General features: G+C 37.3%; 1 protein-coding gene across 2 annotated transcripts in view; it reads left to right on the top strand.

The window, feature by feature from the left end:
• eys (EGF-like photoreceptor maintenance factor) overlaps positions 1–22,500 on the top strand; it is a 196,468-nt gene that overhangs the window by 24,394 nt on the left and 149,574 nt on the right. For both annotated transcript variants that reach the window (XM_086259752.1, XM_086259751.1), the window contains 12 exons: positions 3,245–3,384; positions 4,458–4,621; positions 4,777–5,030; positions 7,071–7,175; positions 10,755–10,877; positions 12,732–12,845; positions 15,442–15,549; positions 16,092–16,325; positions 17,667–17,789; positions 17,892–18,005; positions 19,804–19,917; positions 20,950–21,063. In XM_086259752.1, the coding sequence (XP_086115878.1) occupies positions 3,245–3,384; positions 4,458–4,621; positions 4,777–5,030; positions 7,071–7,175; positions 10,755–10,877; positions 12,732–12,845; positions 15,442–15,549; positions 16,092–16,325; positions 17,667–17,789; positions 17,892–18,005; positions 19,804–19,917; positions 20,950–21,063 (1,707 nt within the window). The remainder of the gene's footprint in view (positions 1–3,244; positions 3,385–4,457; positions 4,622–4,776; positions 5,031–7,070; positions 7,176–10,754; positions 10,878–12,731; positions 12,846–15,441; positions 15,550–16,091; positions 16,326–17,666; positions 17,790–17,891; positions 18,006–19,803; positions 19,918–20,949; positions 21,064–22,500) is intronic.

Here is a 22,500-nt window from a genome sequence, read left to right as displayed (position 1 = left end):
GCACAGTTTCTGTGTCTGGCAGTTGCTTTTGCCCACTTTACTGGAACATTTCACTGCATATAGAGACCCGAGACATGGTGGGCAGAGCATCTCTGTGTCCAGGTGACGCTTCTCTCGCAAGAATTTGCTACTGTTATTTTTAGCTGTTGTAGACTCTTAGGGGAAATGTAACACTCATGGTAATGAAACTCTGTTTGTTCACTCTTGTTCAATTAAACATTAAAGCACAACATCAGTGTTAATGACACACAGGTCACAGAGTCTGTTCGCCTCATCAGTTGCTGAAGCAAGCCACATTAGAGTCACAATTTAAGGTGACATTCAGAGGTGGCATTGTATTTTTAGCAACTGATGAACTGCCAGTCCTTGAAGTATCAAAGGTATAACTCCCCATTGTCTAAGACTGTGAATGATACAGTAGAGCTTGGAGTATTATTAATTCATCTATTTCCTACACTGCTTATTCTTTTAGAGGTGTTGAGAAGCAGAACACCTTTTATTTACTTTTTAAGGACCACACACAAACTGGTGGAACTTGTAGAAGCACATGTATGTGATGAACATAACCACATACCCTAACCATAAAAAGCTTCATATATACACTGAATTAACTAAAGGTATTCAAATGCTTATTGACACAAATATCTAATTAGTCAATCAGCAGCTCGATGCATTTAGGCATGTAAATATGGTCAAGAAAGTCCAAACTGAGCAATGGAGAACAAAGGTAATTTCAGTGACTTTGAAGTTGGCATGGTTGTTAGTGCCAGACGAGCTGGTCTGATTACTTCAGAAACTGCTGATCTACTGAGATTTTCCCACATTACTCTCTCTAGGGTTTCGAGAGAATGGCCCCAAAACAGTGAAACTTTCCATTGAGCAGCAGTTCTCGAGTGAAAATACCTCGTTATTGTTAGATTAGAATGACCAGAATCCTTTGAGCTGATAGAAGGCCAGCAATAACTCAAGTAACCACTCATTACCACCAAGGTTGTACCAAGCCAAAACCACCAACCAACCAAAAGAGCATCTCTGAACACAACATACCAAACTTAAACACAACAGCAGGAGACCACACTGGGTACCAGTCTTCTAAGTACAGGAAACTGAGACTACAGATAGCATGGATGGACTGTCAGAAATGAACAGCAGAATATTTTTGATATATCTGATGTGTCTCAATTTCTGCTGCATCACTGAGTTAGTAGAATTTTTCCATAAACCACATGTTGTAATGGTTTTGGGCAAAATATTCTCATTAGACTTTTTCATCTTAATACCAATTGAGCTTTGTTTAAACACTGTTGTTACTGGCCATGTCTATCCGTTTTTGACCACAGCATACCATCTACTGATGGCTGCTTCCTGCAGGAGTTCTCTATTCTCGCCTCCACTAGCATCACATCTTAATATCAGTATGGCTCAAATTATTGAGGAATGGTTTCCAGCGCCTTGTAAAACTATGCCACAAAGGATTAAGGCAGTTTTGAAGGCAAAAAGAAGTCCAGCCCAGTACAGCAAGGTGTAACTAATGAGGTGGCCGGTGAGTGTACTGTAGTCATCAGATCATTATTATTAGAATTTTGTCAATTAAATTATTGCTTCTACTGTTACTATAAAAGATACAATTACTGACCCTTGCATCAAACCTTTAAAGCATAATGAAACTATGTTAACAAATATGAATTTCTTAAATATGGGAGAACACACCACAGTGAGGCTCATCCTAGTATCCACCATGCTGGTAGTCTTAATGAGAATCCTCAATTTCATTCTCTGACCAGCAATTTAAAAAAAAAAAAGAAGCAGAAAACAATCCTATGAGCACTACTTTGAGTTGTATTTTTCTTTAGCTTTAGACATGACTGTCCTTTTGGGGGGATTACTGTAGTGTCTGAGCAGAGAGGGGAGGGCTGATGGTTATGTCATTGTTTGGACTGAGTGGGAACCTCCCATCACAGATGTCAAGTTGAACTGCACCCATGACACCCTATAAGGCTCAACAGTTACCGTGTCCCACCCCCGTTACACCTGCTCTGTGGGCTGAGCAGGACTGTACCCCTCTACACCAGCCAGGCTGAATATTTAGGGACAAACATATTTAAAATATCTGCCTCTGATAGCCGTAATTCCCCTTTTACTGTTGATATCAACACTATGTCAATATTGCACAATGTAGGCCTAATCCAAAAAGCTCTTAAACATGTAAGATGATTACAGAGCCGCTATAGTGATGTTGGACAGCTTACGTAACACACATATTTTCCTCTATCTCCTATATTTAATATGAGATATCCATACTTTGCACACAAGCTGTTGTCTTTTCTTTTCCGCCGTTCCCATTAGTTGTTCTTTTCCGCAGCCTCTGAAACTGCCTCTGCAGCCTGCCATAATCCCTGATCATGAATCCCTAACTCCCTGAGTAAACTGGTACTAGATGTGGCCGCAGATCCATGGTAACAAAATTCCACAGGGCATACCCTGGCTTTCCAGCGTTGCTGCTAAATCTCATCTGTTATCTCAGTAAACCTAAGCTTCTTCCGCTCATATGCCTCATCTGCTGCATCTTCTTATGGTGAAGGGAGTTCTGCCATGTGAAAAAATAGCCCACAGACTGCTGGACCAGAGTACTAAGAAAAATCTTGGTGCATGGCTGAAATTATAAACCACTGTAACTGTGACCTTTTTTTAAAGCACATCCTGCTTTTGACTATATTATGTTGTTTAAACATAATAGAACAGCACATGTGTAGGGTCAAAGTAATGCAGTATTCACTCGCTTCAAATATACTTAAAGGGTATGCTAAGTGTACCCTCTTGCACAGCAAACATCAGATATTATTTCTTGTTTCTTGTAGGAAAAAGGTCTGCTCTGATACAGTAAACCTTTTTTATCAGCCACAAAGTACGGTATACAGATATGCATTTTTTTCAACAGAGCAAGAAAGAGGAGGAAATGAAAGCGCATTACTAGGGTTTGCCTGTTCAGGTTTAAATTAAAAATTCAGAAGGCAGATAGGGGGGTGGAGGACACTGAGCATCATCGACCGAGCTTCAAAATGGGGCCAATCCTCCCGCTGACCCACAATTGGGTCAGTTTTGCCCTTGTTTCTTAAATATATAGAGGAGCAGCCTTAATTCCATGACTTATATTAGATACTAGTGGCACTGATTTCAGGACTTCTGTTTTTTGTGGTCCAGCATCGCTCGAGTCAGATTGCATGTATTACATCTTTTCTTGCAGGTTTTCAAGGAAAGAGTTGTGAAGTTGACATAGATGCTTGTGCCCTGTCCAACAACACATGCCCACCAAATACTGAGTGTTTGGATCTCCCTTATGGGCTTGAGTATACCTGCTGTGTACCCTGTCCTCAGCACCTTCAGGTGTGTAAAAAAAATCTTGACGTGCTTTTTTTGTCCTCGTCTACTGTCTGCAAATATAAATAAGCTCACTTCTCAGTAATATCATTTTGTGGATTTGTTTTATTTTTTTATGCTAGACAAAGTTTTGGATATAACTGCGACATATCTCGACAAACTAAAACTTCAGAAGGTGTGGGTTTCAGAGAGTCAGTGTTTTTTCTGAAATGGTGAATATTCTTTCATAATGGTTTTCTTTTATGAATAGAAGATTGGCACCAAGTGAAAATCCCTAAACATAGCAATCATCGGATGTTGCGGCTGCGCTGGTGACATTCGCTGTGCGAAAAATAAAAACAATAAAAAGCATAATGTTAACAGTTAGTTAACAGTGTAGTAAATCTTAGATTTTTTTTTTTAAATGCAGTTTCCATATATAGTACATAAGAAATTATGTTGGAGGAAAGCAACGCTGGAATTGTCTTTGGCAGGATTTTTGGATTGTGTTTGGCATGAACAACGTTTGCACATTTACAGAACTGAAAAGGCCTCCTGATTTGGATGTATATGTTTGTATGTGTATATTATGTATGCGTAAACAGAGAAAGTGCTTCAGATGACAGATGGAGATGATCGCTCACTGTGTAGCAATGCTTGTGTTGGCCCTTGTACAGAAGTGCCATGATGCCTGTATTATAGACCTTTCCACAAGCAAGCTTTTCCCCTGCCCCTTTGTTTTTCCCCGGTGGCATCCACATGCTGGCAGGTGTACTTTTATTTCCTCTCGGGAGGTTTAGCCTTCAGTGACCATTGATCTTGTCTTGTATGACATGTAGCTGCTACATGGAATCCCGAGTGACCCCAGTATAAAGCATGAATCAGTATTCATGACTTTGTCGTGCTATTTTAATGAAGCTCATTTTCAGGGATCCAGGGGCAAGAAATGATTCGGAGAAAAAAAAGATGGTTATATTTTCTTTAATCTGAATAAGCTCAGCCCCATTTAAAATATCATACAAAATAAAAGAGTTGCACATGAAAGAGCATATCTTGTTTCATGATTTGTGTATCTAAAAACATCTATTTCCAATCAACAGCCTTGTGCCTTTGGAGGACGCTGTGTGTTAAATAACAGCAATGCTTATCGATGCATCTGTACCCCTGGATGGTCTGGGCAGGACTGCCGCGTAAATGTCAACGACTGTATTGAACATGGGTGTCAAAATGGAGGCACTTGTATGGATGAGATTGATGGTTACAGGTTAGTGTTCAAATCCTGATGGTCTTGGGGCTGTTCTGCCACCAGAATGTCAATGATTGTAAAAGCTGTTACATTTACTGCTCTTTTCCTTCAGGCTTGAAAGAATTCTTCTAACTCTATACAGTATTAAGAGATTCTCTTTGATCTGTTGCTAGCTGCCTTTGTCCTAGAGGATACACAGGCATCTACTGTGAAGAGGACATTGATTACTGTGTTGACCACCGCTGCTCTGAACATGGTTTTTGTCTGGACCAGCAGTATAACTTCACCTGCCGTTGCATGCTTGGATTCGAAGGACCGCTTTGCGAAGTGGAAATAAATGAGTGCCACAGCCTCCCTTGTTTAAATGGTGCCACCTGTGTGGACCTAATCAGTGATTATCGGTGCCACTGTCCCCCAGGATTTGAGGGTATGAGACCATCTGATGTGAATGCAGTGCTGTTTACAATCATTAATAGTACCAGTGACAGGAATATGAGGTTCTCGAGCAGTTTTTAGTGTGCTAATTATGGAACATATAATTAGCAAGTTTATCATAATTTTTAATGAGTAAAGCAATAAAATTAAAATTTTATAGGCAGTCATGTTAAAGAGAAATTTTTTACATGACTCTTTGCAGTCCTGTGAAAAACGTTCCCCCTTACTGCATCCATGTAAATTAAGATGGTAAGTAACAGCAAGGGGGGATGAGGAAGTGTGTTTTACTGACTGATCATTAGTAATTGTGAACACCTCTATAATAATAGAAGGTCAAATGTGAGGCCATCTGTCCGAGACCCAAAGCTTGAAAGAAATTGGCTCGACCCAAACAACAGGGCAGTGATCCCAAGCACAGCAGCAAATCTGTGGCAGAAAGCAAAGAATCACTTAATCAAAGAATCAGCCATTCATGCAGCTTTGTGTTAACAAGACCAGCAAACAGCCAAAACTTCAGCTTTAATAAAGTTGCCTAATAAAGTGTCCTCAAATGATGTACTTACTTTTTCACAGGACTTCTTTGAGTTTTCTTAATCTTTTTCCCCCCACTTTATCTATATATGGTCGACATCTTGCTGCCTTCACCGAATTACTTTTTTCCCACGTGTATCCGGTTCCATTCCAACTTTTCATTATATCACTAAGCACTGCAGAGTGAAAATAACTGTTAGCTAAATAACAAAAATGAAAAAGATTCAGAGTGTGAGGAAAAATCCTAGAAACATTCCTACAGAGTGTCAAACACACGCCTGATCACCTACATCAGAATTCCGTACAAAGGAGAGATTTGCAGCTTCTCATTTCAAGTTGTTGAATTGCACTTGTGCACTGGGGCTGCTGTCTCATATACTGCTGTTAGAAACCCTTGCTGTTAAGGGGCCTCTGAAGAAATGCTACGTGCATGGCTTATTGGCTTTGCAAGTGATGGTGCAGCTGCTGTGGTAGGTCAATAGAGAGGAGCAGCTAAACTCCTGTGTGAAAACATCAACCTTAACTTGACCGTCGTTCACTGCATCATTTGCTAGTTTGACATTCGGTTGGATCACCTGTATCTAAAGAGCAATACAAGAGATTAAGAATATCGCATCAGTGGTTTTATAATCTGAACACTCTAACAGCTCTCAGAGTATACATCACTGTGGTCCCTGAATTATTTGCATAAAGAGATAAACAAAAACAAAATTTTTTAAAGCTACTTCACATATTACTTATTCAGTACCAACCTGATTTACAAGTGATGTGAATGTGTAAACAGCGGTGAATTAAAGTAAAATCAGTTAGCTAAGCTAATGGGGGTGGCTGATTTACTATTGAACTGGGTATACAATATCTAGTAGAGAATGTATGTGCAGGTACAGTCAGCAGATGCTTTAATTATCTGAGTACCTTACAGTACATGATTAAGGGAGTGCCTACCAGTGTATGGGGTCATGATGGTGAAAGTACAATTACCTTTGGTATAGACAGCCGTGCAGATAGACGAGCAGTGCCCGAGGATGTCTGGCTGTTAGTTCTCTGAGCTCTCTGGCTCACCGAGAACTAAGAGGGCTGAAATATTGCCAGAGGCCAGACCTGGCGCAGCTTTAAATTTGTCAGTAAAAATCTTTAATCAATTCCGTTCCTAACTCTTGCCCTGAGGATACTAAAACCAGGGCTACGGCATTTATGCATGCACGCAAGCAGCAACATGCTGAACACATAATCATTCAATCACATTTTAAGCCGCTAGAATCAGAAGTAATCAGCTGCCTCATGAAATAAAACCAGGTGCTGGTTTATTGATGTGATTCGAGGACAATAAGCAGAAATTTGTACTGCATATGTTCTGATTGTTGTTCTGGTTGCAAATATGAGTCACGTGTTGGACTTCACTGGAATAATTGTTAAACTGGCAGGCTGACAGTCACATCTGTGGTAGAGACATATTTAAAGTGTTTTGTTTTGTCCTGTAATACTGTATAAACCCCTGCAGGAAGGATCTGCTCTGAAAATGTAAATGATTGCTGGCCACAGCCTTGTCTAAATGGAGGTTCATGTATGGATCTGATAAATGACTTCATTTGTCACTGTCCAACTGGTAAGTATCGTCTACTTGTGTATAACTAAGTATGTTTATAAAAATATCATGCTATTAATTTTCTCTATCGTTTACCATGGGAATAGCTGAAATTTCTTGCAGTTACATCCAACTTCTTTCTTTGCTTCTCACTTTTTTGTTTAAAATGCACAAAGTTACCAGAGATCTTTGTTCTTCAGAAAGTTTCAATGCAAGAAAAAGGTTCTACCTGAGGCAACTATAAATTGGTATTGCAGATTGGGGTTACAAAAAATAACTGTTAGCATTTTAAAATTTACTTTTTATAACCACGGTTGAAACTGATTGCCAGTAAACCCAGAAAAAAGATACGGCCTTTCCTGTTTTGTAAAACACTGATTTGTCCACATATACAGTGATTCAGCTTCTGCTTACTGTAGGTGTGAGCTTGTTCTTTAATCAGGTTTTCCACATTTAGCATATTTATAACAAATGTTATAAGAAGGGTCCATAATCAGTCCATGAGAGAGGGAGGTGCTGTAGTCCTTCGAGAGCAGTGGTAATAAAATACTGATTCATTACTTGATTGCGCGTCAGAATGCCACAGCCAGGCCGCTTGGCATAACACGTCCAATGTCACATTGAACTGCAAACAATCACAATCCACAAAACAGGATTTACAGATAAATATTTGAAAATAAATCCCACAAAACATAGGTGCTGACCGGACAAGAAAAAACACTTTGGTGTCGAGCAGTAGGTCATTTTGCCCATTTTTTTCTTAATATATAAAATAGTAGAAAAGTTGTATACAATATGCAATTCAAGTCATTTTGGTTCATTTTTTTTTAAGCACCAAATCCCAACCACAGTTGCCTCAAGGCGCTGAATAAACAAATAAATAAACACATGTAGTTGAATTAAAAGTAACTTGAAACAGCGCCTGTTATACGTGTATTTTATGGCCTTGCGGATATTAAAAAATGCATCACTGTAAATAATCTGATCTTATTATTTTCTGCCTTTTTCTCAAATTAGATTTTGTCAAAAACAGAACACCAGTGTGTGAGTAATGGTTCCATTACGGTTATAATTTCACTGACAGATTTACAGACAGGTGCTTTTGATCACTTTATCCCGTGAGAAATTTAATTAGATAATCTGTCAAACATACATGCTTCCTACTACAAAAAGCACACAAAAAGAATCAGACAAGATCTCCTGTTTGTGTTCAAGTCCATTCCTGCCACCTTGTCTTGTTTGGAGCTACAGTCCATCATATATGTGTTTTCCAGTTTAGCTTGAATTGGGTGACAGTATTTAATTTTTTTTCCAAATGTATATGAAACAGAATTAGATTAGAAGAGTTGTAAAGATTATTCAATCAAGACTGGCCAGTCTTATAAATGTGGTTTTTTTAGAGACAGAAAAAAAAGTTTAAGCTGCATCTAGATGGGTAAACACACACACTGATTGGCAGTTGTGCTCATTTGTTGATCGCAGCTGTATTTCCTGGGGGATTCCCAAGTTCTGTGAAGATGGTACTTGTTTAACTCAGCAACTGCCCACATTCTGAAGATATAATATTTTAGTTAAGAAGAAATAGCAAAATAATATTGCAATACAGCACTGACGTCTCGCTGTTCCAATTTAAAAAAAAAAAAAAAAAAAAAAAAAAAAAAGTGCACCAAATTTTAAGGAATTGAGAATGTTGTAAAATAAACCAAGGTGTAAATGTGCAAGACCTAAACTGATTCATACAAATGCAGCTAGTTGGATTATTAACATTTAACATGAACTAAAGGCTAAATGGTGTTATGGCAGATTACCTGAATTGAATTGTGTATGAACTCAGTGACCACTTTGTTGGATGCACCTTGCTAGTACCTGACATTTAAGTACAACAAACTTATTCAAGAAAGCAGTTTGAGATGATTTGAGCTTTGTGACATGACGTGATATTCTGCTTCAAATAGCCATTGGAAGAGTTGGTATTAAGGGTCTCAATCTGTGCCAAGAAAATATTCCACACACCACTGCCTACAAGCCAAAAATGGATCTATGCTTACACCCTACCATTTGGTTGTCTGAACAGAAACTGACACTTACCAGACACGGCAACCTTTTTTCTAATTTTCTGTTGTGCAGTTTTGGTGAGCCTGTATGAATTGTAGCCTCAGTTTCCCGTTATCAGCTCACAGGAGTGGCACCCAGTGGATTGTGTGCTCAGTGAGGATCTTCTGCATACCTTGGTTCTAATGCATGGTTCTTTGGGTGACTTTGCCTGTCCTAGCAGCCTGACCATTCACCTCTGTCCTCTGACATGAACAAGGCACTTTCACCAAGAGAACTGCCGCTCTTTTTTTGGACCATTCTCTGTAAACTTTAGACCTGGCTGTGTATAAAATCCCAGTAGATCAGCAGTTTCTGAACTGCTCTGCCCATCTGGCTCCAACAACCTTGCCATGTTCAAAGTCATTTAATACACCTTTATTCTCGATTCCGATGTTCGGTTTGACGTTCAGCAGATCTTCTTGACCATGTCTACGTTCCTAAATGCATTGAATTCTTACCTTGTAATTGATTGGCTAATTAGATAGCTCTGAACAGTTATACCTAACAATGTGGCCAGAGAGTATAGTTTGTACTCTACCATGTTACCTAACAAGCAGATCATTAATGAAGGCTAAACCCAAAACTTACTCAATGTAAATGCGTGTTTCATTAGAATATCTTGTGGGTATGAATTTTGAAACCAGAAGAAATTTTTTATAATTTTTTTTCATTCATCTGAGGACTGAGCCACTAGTAGGTGTCAGATAGGATAGGGAGTCCCACTTGGAGATGGTGACACTGTAAATGTGACATTCCTTCATGCAACATTAACCTCAGAGTGAACTGCATGCACAATTGGTTATTAAACACTTCTGAAACACTCTGTTGGAGGCAATAGCTGTCCATTAACTAGCCAAGGTAATACATAATTTAATGGGGAAAAAGGGTAGTTGGAAGGTCATCAGATGTGCTGGTGGAAAGTAAGCTGGTCTGGATTCAGGTTACAGTCTAAAGAAAGTGAAGTCCACTTCTAGCTAAATGCATTACACAATCCAAGAGAACTGACGGCAACTTCACACAGATATTTGCGATGGAAATATAACTAGACTAGCACTATCATATTTTTTCAGTATTACTCCATATTAGTTTTGCCCATATTAAAAGGTGATCTATTTTAAGACTCTTCCCATTCATATTTATCTATTTTTGGAAACGTTTAATGCATACCAGTCTCCAAATCTGTCTGTTCTTTATTTGCAGCAGTAGATATTGACAGAGGTATCTATCAGTGACATGCAGATGTGCGTGTGTAGGGGTAGATAATGTGATATAGATCAGTCCGGTGTGGTAGGTCCCTGTCAATGATTCACTCAATTAGCATACTGCATAGCAGGTAGATTGCAAGGAGAAAAATCAATACGTCCATTAATCTGCTGAATAAAAGCTGTCTTTATCTAATAAAACATGCAGCCATAAAGGTGTGTTGCATTTTGTGTGTTTATGTATTCAATGCTTGTGCCTTGATTCCTCAAGGTTTTGCTGATTTTTGCTTTTGCATTGTTTCAGGGTTCAAGGGGAAAGATTGCTCTTTGGATATTGACCTTTGCTCGTTTGGAATGTGCAGTGAACATACATTAAAATGCACCAAGACCAAGGATGGACAGAATTTCTCTTGCACATGTGAAAGAGGTGAGCAAGTCTTTTAACAGGTTAAAAGTAAGCACACAAATCTGTGTTTTGCCTGTTTATTTGTCCACATATTTACAGTGAAAAAAATTACATAAAAATGAAATTGCCTCCACTGACTCACTGGTAAATTAAGCTTCGCAAATGTCAGTTCTCTGCAAATTATTATTTCATTAGAAAGATCATCACTTCATGCCTTACTTTACTGCAGAAAAATTTCTTCTTTTAGATCATATATTAAAATTTGCACCTACACTGATGCATTATGTTTTTTAAGTTCCAAACTGTCTGATAAAAAAATGCTGATTTTCAAAGGATGATGTCACGGTTTCTTAAAAAAAAAACCCAAAAACTTAATTTTGTTTGTGTGTCAGTCAAATCTCTTGGATTCCCTTCCATGTGGATGTCACTGTTATCACAGCATGTCGCTGCCAGAAGTGACAGGGATAAGACAAGAGTAAGTGGAAGGGGCTTGATCTCTAAGATACTCTGAAGCTTGCCAGGGTTATCCAGGCTTCAGAGACTTACAAGTCAGTAGCGTGTGTGAGTTTGGTGCTGTGTAAGTACACACAAGGGGAATCATGCAGTTTTTTTTTTCTGGATGCAGTTAGGGTACTTGGAATAATAAACATTTGCTAGCCATACCAGTCATAATTCAGCCAACACTAGTCCTCAGCAGCACCTCTATCTCTGCAAACGAATGGTTGTTACATAAAAGTCCATGTAACCTAATCAATAACCGTAACTTCATTACCCCCGTTGCATTTATGCTCGGCAGATGTCACAGTGAAGGATCGTGAGTGATTTCTTATGTAAATGCAAGCAACCTGCAGCTAGCTGCTCTCCCTAAAACACTTCTCAAGGGCAAGCTGTGAGGTGCTGTTTTGTTTAGATATTTCTTGTCGACAGTCTTGGCATCCATATTATCTAATGCTTTTGAGCCTAAGGTGTTGTAAAACATGTTACTCATGCCCCTCACTATACTCACTATCCCACGCTGCCAACTTTTTGACCTAATATTTAGTACATACGCTAAAGCACACCCATCCGTGGTCTGAGAATGAACTCAGATTGGTCGATTTTGCATGCAAATGTGTAATTTCTATATGAATAAAACATGAAAGTTGATTGGGAAATGTTTCATTTTGCACTGGCATTACATTAAGAGAGTTTAGTGAATGAAGTTATTTAACTCAGGATTGTAGAACACAGCAGCTGGGTTTGTTTTCTTCTGTTTCTCTTCGTTTTAACCCCATGACTTTTATTGTGCAAACTTATAAACTTCTTTTCCTGCAGTAAGACAAATTCCTTGTCCTTTTAATCTTTGCTAAATTTCTAATTGTGAAGGTCATCTTCAGACCGTTACATTTGGATAACTGTGTGTGAAACATTGTGTACACTCAAACAACTACTCTGTGGCAGATAAGTGGGACATTAACCCACACACAGCTTGTGTAGCACCAGAAATAATGTGCTTAAAACACTGGCATGTTTCCTCTTTGTAATGGCCCGCGTGAGTGTGCTTACATGTGTGCGCTGATGCATGTTATTTGTTTTATGCGGTTCTCTTTGTGTATTGATTGACTTTGATCTTAAAAATCACTGGATTTGGCTTGTTTAATGTAATAAATCAGAAGGGCAATGACTGCCTCTTATTAAACATGATTAAATGATCCAGTGAGCTGAGTCTGCATGTGCCCAGCAAGTTCTTTGAATCAATACGAGCTTTGAAAACCAGCTTTTGTTTGTGAAAACAAAGTCATGCTGATCCTAATTGACTGAGAAATAAAACCAGCCAAAAAGGATTCAAATAACGCTTTTTTTTTTTTTCTTTCTTTCTTTCTACATATGCTGCAGGGTTTGGAGGGTCGTTTTGTGAAGTAAATCTTAATGAGTGCCAGTCAAACCCATGTCAGAATGGTGGCATTTGCGTGGATGGCATTGACATGTATCAGTGCTTATGCTCAGAGGGTAAGTTGTAATGCAATTATATGTCCCAAAAGTCAAGATAATATCATTATATTGCTTATTCAGACTTTGTTGGTTTTTAAGTGGGCAGTCAAGCAATTGCAGCCCTAAAGTTATAACCATGGTTTAAATGAAATAGCTATTCAGAAACACTTTTACATTCTTTTCTTTTTTCCATTTGGAGGTCGTTTTCTTATTCTTAGGGATAAATGGGCAAGCAGAGATGAAAAGACATTGACTTATTTTCACTGCAGCTGCGATTCAAGTGATTCGCGAAGCGAGGCTTTTTATTTTTTGCTACAAGGAAAACTCTTATAAAAGTATCCAGGTGACAAAATGAGGGCACCATCACCATTTGTGTACTTTACTGTAGACTGATACTTACTGTAAGACATAATACTTTGTTTAAACAGAATTGAATGTGGTAAAGAATTTTTCTTAATTGCTTTGTCGCTTCTTCTGCCTTTTTTAAAGTAGCCGAGCTCTAATTTCACAGTGATATCTACTTCAGTTTTAATCTCAAGAATCAAAACATCTGTAATAGTTTACTGTATTTTGAATAATTTTAGCAATTGCAACACATATTTTTATCTACCTTACAGCAGTTTCTCCAAAATTCTCATCTTATGAGCTCATTAATGCATGAAATGAACTGAACCAACCCCTCCAGATTCCTCTCCCCTGCACAAAAAATCTTTTCACTATGTCAGAAGAATGCACGGTACATTCAGTAAGTTTATTGCTTTCAAGTGAACAGTGGAATTCTTGTGCATTGCATTGCAGCACAGACTCTCTTAGATCTATTGGATTTGTCCTGAACAAAAATGAAATAACTAGTGTTATCCACACAGGCCTTCACGGAATCTGCAAGGACTCAATTCCAGCATAACTACATAAGATTATTGTTCCCTGTCTCATTTGTCAGGATAGAATTTTGTCAAAATTGAAACGAAGCTAATAGAGCTAAGAGCAGAATTCAATTAAAATCTGTGTAAAGGTACTGTACTCTCCCCAACAGCTGTTTTTTTTTTTTTAACCATACAAAGCTGATTGCTAGCTTTACTCAGGATAATATTCAGTTAAACATTTTGAATCTCCTGGTTTGCAGTTCAAGGTTGGCAAGTATTTGCTTAGATTTCTCCGATCACATAAAATCATTCAATCAGAAATTGTCACGTGTGTCATTAGTGTAAAAGAAATAAATCACACCTATTTTTCCTGTAATTTCTTGGTCCGGTTGACATCTTACCTGTGAGACATACCTCTGATTAATCTGTGATTGTGGGTGAAGCCTGTTATGCATTTTTAATGAAGTCAGGATAATTGTCAAATTTTATGACTTGGAGAGAGGTGGAAATTGGTTCCATGGTCAGTTTGAGAAATGATGAGAATTTGACCTGCACCGATGGTGCTGATAGCCAAGCATTAGTCATGGGCCTCCTGTAGCTGCAGTGTGTGACAGTGCTAATGATAGTCATTTTGTAGCGTGACCACACGGTGGAATATATTTATGAGGGACTAAAATGTCAGAAATTGGCAGCATTCACTTTTACATGATGACTTCAACCTTTTAATTTTTTAAATATCAAATGTAGTGAGATAACTCAGAATTAACCACCATGAAAAAAAATCATAAACAGGTGAGCACGCAGAGTGAAAACATACATCTTATTTTCCTGTGGCACAGTGTATTCTCTACCTTGTTAACTTGTGGAAAAAGTCATGTAAAATTAGATGAAAGCCATAAATTGCTTTGGGTTGTAATTTATGGGTAATTAGTATCTTTTCAAGTCTGGTGTTTACTGACATTCACACACCATATCTGATATGTGATTTTTGCTTTTCTTTCCATACGAGGATTTAAGGGGCTGAACTGTGAAATCAACTATGATGAATGTGTCTGCACCAATAACTCCACATGTATTGACCTGGTTGCAGACTATGAGTGCATCTGTCCTGCGGGCTTTACTGGCGAGTTATCTGTGTTATCATTTTCACAGTGGGCCTTGATGAACATAGCCTAGTTCAATGAATGTTAAACAGCTATAACCATTAAAATATCTGGCTTTACTAATGTAAGAGTGTATCTAATTGATAATTAAAAATCCACACGTATAAGCTGAATATTGGATAAATCTGTCTACATATAGAACATGTGGTACAGAAATCCAAAACAGCACTTTATCCTCTTAATAAGCACAAAGTGCAAACATTTAAATTACTTTGGGTAATTTCCCTAACTAATACATGTTCATTTAGTTTTTTTAAATTAGGATATTAATGAAACTTTCATTCCAACCCATATATGTTTAACAAAGAAAACCCAAACATATTTTTCAATAAACTATGTGTGCTTTCAGCGGTGAGAAAAAAAACTTGATAGACACTAAAAGTGCAAAGATATGGCAATTACACAGCATTATCTCCCCTACTGACTTCATTACTAAAACACACACTTCTCACTTTAATGGTCTTTCCTCGCTACAGTCAAATTCATTTGTGTGTCACCTTGTTGAGACGTTTCTGTACGTTTCCAGTCCTATCGTTCGTCATCACCTTGATAAATTAACAATCTTGTTAACAATGTTTACCTTTTCAGGAAAAAATTGTTCATTGTCCGACTCTCCGTGTACACCAGACCTCTGCAAAAATGGAGGAACCTGCTCCTACAGCTTGACTGGGGAAACGCAGTGCATTTGTCCGGCAGGTATTGAACGAGCCTTTACACAGCAGACTGGCATACATTTATTTAATCTTTGTTTTGACATATTGATCAGACGTACTCATTGCTCCAGTCACTAATCTATAAATGTTGAACAGTGGGCTTCATAAAAAATAGTATTAAGTTATTTAATCGATGTAGCCACAGTGAGCATCACTTAATTAGACGCCCAATCCCTTTTGTAACTTCAGTCGTTAGTGCACATTAAAACATATCACTGTTGTTGTTTTCTGTGGAATAATCAACACATATTTTACCTCCAATTGAATATCATTAGAAGCCAATATACACATATTCAGATTGGTGAAAAGGCTGACTGTATGTTTTCCTGTACTATTTCTGAAGTCTCTCTTTGGCTTTATTGATATATACGCTGACTGGTTGAATTATGCAAGTCAGCAAGGACTAAAAATCCTGGCAATGACATATTTACATGAAATCACAATTCATGATTTTTGACAGATGTGGAACAGCTTACTGTACACAGCACATAGCATCAACCATGCCTTTGATCCCACCTCTTACAGGATACCTTGGCAAAGATTGCTCCTCATCGGTAAACCAATGTGTGTCAAATCCCTGCAACCCCGAGGGAACCATCCTCTGTGAAAAGCTGGAAAATACTTCTAGATGTGTGTGTCAACATGGGTACACTGGGCGGCACTGCAAAACACCTATAAACCACTGCGTTGATGGCCTGTGTCAACATGGTTCAGCGTGTGTCAATCTATCAGGAGGGTTCAAGTGTGATTGTTTACCAGGTGGGTTCATCACTCTGCAGGGGCTTGTTTCAGGTGCGGCATTTCCTTGAATGAATCATGTATATAGCAGACACACTCCCAGTGTGAGCCTTTTACTTGTTCAGCTTTCTTCTCTGTGGGAGTCTAATCTCTTTGGCCTTAAGCAACAACACATAACAGTCTTATGAAATGTGTAAGTCAAGGCTCAGTTCATCAGGTTGTGAGCTGACTTCAAAGCAGTGGTGACGTTTAGGATTCCTCTTTGCCCACGTAGACTCCACAAGTGTTCCTTTAGCAATGTATCCCTTTGATAAAATACAAGTAAGCACATCTATTATTATAACATGAAATATTTCAATCCGAAATTGCAGTCATTACTTCATTTCTATTTGATAAAAAATGCAACCTGTACTGGTGATTGCCGCACTTACTGTACTAGCAGTGGCCACAAAGAATTGTTATAACAAATGTTTAAACCTCCAGATCACACTGATAATTTTGGTACTTAGTAAAATGTTAATAAAATAGGACAATCTTTGCAAATTGTTTAGAAATGCTAAAACAATTTCATTAGCAATCAACTGTCGTCTACCTACAACATCTCGAATGACTAATTTCCTTCTCTAAGAAGTTCTTTCATAGCTTTAAGTGAACAGTGTGGAAGGCACTGAGGGTTCATTGCTTGTATGAAGTGCTGTGTTTTCATTTGAAAGTAAAACCAGTTGGTTTTTTTGGGGTTTTTTAAAACAGAAGAAAATTGTAGTTATAAAAAGCCTCAAACCAAACATGCTCATGACAAACATCTTACATTTTTAATGCATGTTGATTTTATGCTTAAAAGGTGCACTTTGGGGTTTTCTTGTAAAAAGGCTTATGTTTTCATTAATTATTTCTCCTATAACACACTGCAACAATAACCGCATGTCTTCCCTTAACATGAAACACAAAGACATTTTGGAATTTTATTTAACCCTGCTCTGTTATTAACATTTGCTTCCTCGCAGTCTTCTTCTTCCAAACCATTGTGGGTACTATGCATTTCTTTTTTATGGTATCAGCTTATCTTGCTCATGTGTGCACATGTGCAACGTTGCACAATAAAATATGTGCAGAAAAGTCCCAAAAACACTGTTTCAGAGTCCAAAATTCCACATAAATATTTACATTTTTGTTTTTCCTTAACAATAGTACACTCAGTGTACGTTTTGTCATTTTCTCGAGTTATAGAGATAAATAATATAACTTTCAGAGATTTAAAAAAAACAACAACGGTATGTTATCAAGCATCCTAAAGGGATAACTTTAAAGAAATGCAATGTAAAAATGAGAGATCCCGTAGAAACTCTCACCCTTTTTCCACAGGTTTAACAGGCCAGTTTTGTGAGATAAACATTGATGACTGTGAAAAAGAGCCATGTGGAGTCCTGAGCATTTGTAAAGACACTTTGAACGGCTACAATTGCTTCTGTGCACCAGGATTTATTGGTAAGTGAAAGCTATCTTGAAGTTATTCTTTGTGAGTTAAAGTGGCATTTTATTCACAGAAGCAATTTGTCAACATGCAGTCCTTCTTTTATATTTTCTTAGGAAATAATTGTGAGATTGAAGTGAATGAATGTCTCAGCCAGCCTTGTCGCAATGGAGGCTCCTGCGTAGATGAGCTCAACTCATTCAGCTGCCAGTGTCCCCCTGGGATCACAGGTATTTTATATGGTTCTTACCATGACTGCTCAAACTTATATGTGTGACCTATGAAAATAAAGCTGAGCAAGAGTCACTCGAAATAACTGGCAAATGTCTATAAACATTAGCAAGCATAGTAAAAATATAATATCCATATATTATGTAATTTATTGTTAATGCAACACGGAAAATGTATGTTTGTTTTTGACACAATGCCATGAATGTAAGATCATATATTAATTTAATACACAAATATGTATTTTTTTCTTGTTCTGTTTTATTACTATATATTTACAGCTTCCTTAAAATGTATTTTAAAATATTTATTAAACAGTGCTAGCAGTTTGATTTGTGATCCAATTTTGAGAAAAATCAAAGTGTTAAGAGTTTATTGCCCACAGCTGAAGTATGAAAATGATCTTAAAGTGCATAAAACTTTACAGGCTCAAGGTTGGATGTGGTGCTTCTGAAGTTTCACTGAATGTATTTAATGTCTTATAGTCATAGCTCTTGAAAAATGTTTCCTTAAATAGGTAATACAGTAAGTTTAAATTGTAATGCTAAAATTGTGTAAATATTTCCTTGCTGTAAATGTAATTTTTGGATTTTTGGAAACAAATATCTTTGGATTTGATGCCTCCAGATGTGGCTATTTTTAACATAAGTGTTGAGTAAAATAAGCAAAAGCAGTGTTTACTTTAACCCAACTACACTCTTGCTAATCAGAGGTATAAAAATGTAGTCTGTGTTGTCAGAGGAGAGCCAGAGGATGTTTATCCTTCTGAGAACTTCAATGCTGCCATTAAAATTTTCACAGATTATTTAATACATCTGTGCAAAGTAGAAATGTTTGTTTGGTATTGTCATTAGCACAATAAGGGATTCATAAACTCATAAGATGTCAGTGTTTATCTAAATAAAATCTAAAAGGCTTTGATATTGACATTTCATGGGTTTTCTGAACTGAAATCTAGAGGAAACTTCATAAATTTTACCAAATACTGACTTGAAAAGTGTTATTCTCTTTTTTTAATTAAAGACGTAATTGAGTCACCAAAATCAGAATAAATTCCCAGAATATAATAGAACATATGTCTTAGCAAATCTGCTTTAATAAAATGTCATGTAGCATTCATTACTGGACAAAAACTTTGAAAAAAACCCACAAAAACTTGGATGTCTCGACTGTGCTAAAGAGAGATCACTTAGATAATTATTTCTGGGAAAGCTGACCGTCACTATGGGCAGCAAGACTAATCCGATGTGTTAATGCTTCCACCATGCAAATCTTTAGAAAAGATCCACAAAGGAGGAGATGAGGTTAAAAAAAAACAGCTCTATTGTTTATAGTGTTACAAGTGCAGCACAAACAGTACACTGTAATTACATGGAATGTTGGTGTAATTCAAAGACCCGTTATCATTTTGGCATTTCACACTATGTAACAGCCTCCTCTAAAGCTTACAGAGAGTAAATGTGCGAAACAGCGATAGTGAAGGAAAAAAATCATCTTGCTGCTTGGTTAGTTTGCTGCTAATCTGCTCTCTATTTTGAGCAAAAAACAAGGACAGAACAGCAAGTCAATAGTCTGTATTCTATAGAATGTGTGTGTGCCCATCAATCATTTTATTATGTACACCTGCTCATGGTTGTTAATGCAACTATGTAGGCATAGTCAAAATTACCTGTTGAGCATACATGCATATACACATTTAACCGTCATGCCAAATAAAACATATTTCTTTCCTTCAGTCAAATCTGTGCTGTATGGCACTTTTTGACCATTTGTGACTGCTGCTGCTTGTTAACATTATAGGCATCTACTGTGAAGTCAACATAGACGAGTGCACGTCCTCTCCCTGCCTGCACAATGCCACTTGTGTTGACCTAGTTCATGCCTACGGATGTCTCTGTATGTCTGGCTTTGCAGGTCAGTGAATGCACTTTATGTGAATACTTCTGTAATGTGTGATGTGACATCCTATACATATATTTATTTTGCATAATGTGTGAATAGTTTTCCAGTACAAATAAACAGAGAAGCAATAAAACTTCACAAAAATGGGGGTTGTGGACGTGAACATGTCTCTGAGGTTGAACAAGTACTAAATCTGCAACAGATCTTGGGCTATGAAGCACTGTACTGTACGTTTATGCTAGCAGTTTATAGTTCAGACTCGCACTAACATGTGAACATGAATCTACAGCCATAGTCATTCCTCTGCTTTGTTGTATTTAGGTGTAAAATGGTCATGGTTATTTAGGAGCAATTAGTAGAGCGGTGTTACGTTTGCACTCATCTTATCCTGTAGTGCTTTTTGCTTTACATGTGGTGCTACGATGCTCACTGTTTATAGTGCAAAGTTGACTGTAGATTAAACCACAGGTAAGACTCCCAAACTTAAAGGTCAACGACAACAATGGCTTTTGAACTGTTTCCTAGCAGTTTGCTAATAATTCTCACAGTGCAGACCCAAAAATAGAAGTGGTGCAGTGCTCAATCCTGTGAAATCTTACACGCACAAAGGAGGTGATTTCTCTTCTTTCTAAAATTCTTAAGGATTATGCATTTAAAACTTTTTTCTTTTTGCATGTTGACAAATGATATATAAAATAGAAAGAGGATGTTCTTGCTGCTCCAGCTACGTTGCTGCAGCACAGCAGGAAACCCTTTATGGTATTATAGCTCTGTTTAGCACTTCTTTCATTCTCTGTGTGTAGCATTAAGGTCCGCAATATCCCCTCCCCACAAAGAATGCCAAAAGTACATGTTGTTTATCCACATTCAATTTGCTTTTCTTCGTCAGGTGAAAGATTGATGTAAAGTAACAGCAAGAACATGCGGTACAGCATAGATAATAATACAGAAAAGGTCATTTTTAATTGGTTGAATTACTGAATGTTTACGTCGATCACTCTTCGGCATAGCATATTTATCAAGTTGTGTTCTTTCCCGTCAAAGGTACAACATGTGAACTCGACATTGACGAGTGTGCTTCATCTCCCTGCAAGAATGGAGCCACTTGCATTGACCAGCCTGGTAATTACTTCTGCCAGTGTGTGGCTCCATTTAAAGGTAATGAGCACTGAGAGAATGGGGACAAAAAGCAAAGTTAATTAAATTCACATACTATTATTTTCACCTGTCTGAACTAACTTCACATGTCTCAACAAAATTAGTAAGTCTTTATTCTTAATCTGTAGTTAAATAAAGAACTCTTGAATAACTAGGCAGGTATAAGCCACAGTTGATGCTTCTCCCAGCCATGTGACATCTTTATTCTCACATGTCCTAAAACTCTTTAACTTGGTGTTTTTTAAACCCTAACCACAATATAATAGCTAGTGCAAATAAATATGAGAAAACAGTGAAATAGGGCATGACCATGACACTTTAGGCTCACTGTTGTGTTTTATGTCAGTGCCACGCCACCTGCCTAAAGTAAACTAATAACTGTTTTAACTTCATAATAATAATAACTTGTTATTATCCAAATGGCTCTAGATAGTTTACACAACATTTATAAACCATTTTCAAATATTAGATACAACTTTACATTAACTTTATAATCATTTTAATATGTGTTTACTGAAAAGTTATTGGGAAAAATTAAGAATTACAATTTCATTGTCCAGTAAAGAAACAAACAAAAAACTAAACTGAATCAAATGAAAACAAAACTAGAGTAAGTCAGTCAATTTACTATTAAAGTGTTACCTTTTGTTAACAAATAAATTTTAATACATTTTTCACAAATATCTCTTTGGATAAGTGTTGAAGTGATAAAATTCTTTAACCAAAACCTTTAATGTTAACTTCGCTGTGACGTGATACTTTTATGTTCTGCAGACATCTTTTGCTGGTCACTATGCAACAAATGCAAAATTTAGACAAAAGCAATTAATCACCCCTCTTTGTCTGTGGATTCCGGTGTTTTAATTCTCATAAAATCACGGATGTAGCCATGTAGTCTACTTTTGAAAATATCTGTGAAAGTTTGGGTTCTAAAGTACGGAATAGGATTAGGGCCACACGGGGGGGGGAAAAGTGGGCACGTCTTTTTTTTTTTTTTCTTCTTTTCCCGAATTCTGAGAAAAAAGTCAGAATTCTGACTTTAATCCCAGAATTCTGACTTTTTTCTCAGAATTTGGACTTTTTTCGTTGTTCTCATGACAATGACAATAAAGTTTCTGATTCTGATTCTGATTCTGATTCTGATTTTTCTCAGATTTTTTTTCCAGTGGCCCTAATCTGAGAAAAAAGTCAGAATTCTGGGATTAAAGTCAGAATTCTGACGTTTTTCTCAGAATTCTGACTTTTTCATCAAAATTTTTTTTTCAGAAATCTCAGAAAAATGTCAGAATTCTGACTTTAATCCCAGAATTCTGACTTTTTCTCAGATTTTTTTTCCAGTGGCCCTAATCTGAGAAAAAAGTCAGAATTCTGGGATTAAAGTCAGAATTCTGACGTTTTTCTCAGAATTCTGACTTTTTCATCAAAAATTTTTTTTTT

Source organism: Aulonocara sp. 'chitande type north' Nkhata Bay, linkage group LG13 (genome assembly GCF_057382095.1).
Source record: "Aulonocara sp. 'chitande type north' Nkhata Bay isolate Kocher_YH1m ecotype deep benthic linkage group LG13, A_spYH_male_GT1.1, whole genome shotgun sequence".
In the NCBI taxonomy this organism is placed as follows: Eukaryota; Metazoa; Chordata; class Actinopteri; order Cichliformes; family Cichlidae; genus Aulonocara; species Aulonocara sp. 'chitande type north' Nkhata Bay.
The sequence above is the reverse complement of the archived record's forward strand: the minus strand, read 5'-3'. Positions and strand labels throughout refer to the sequence as shown.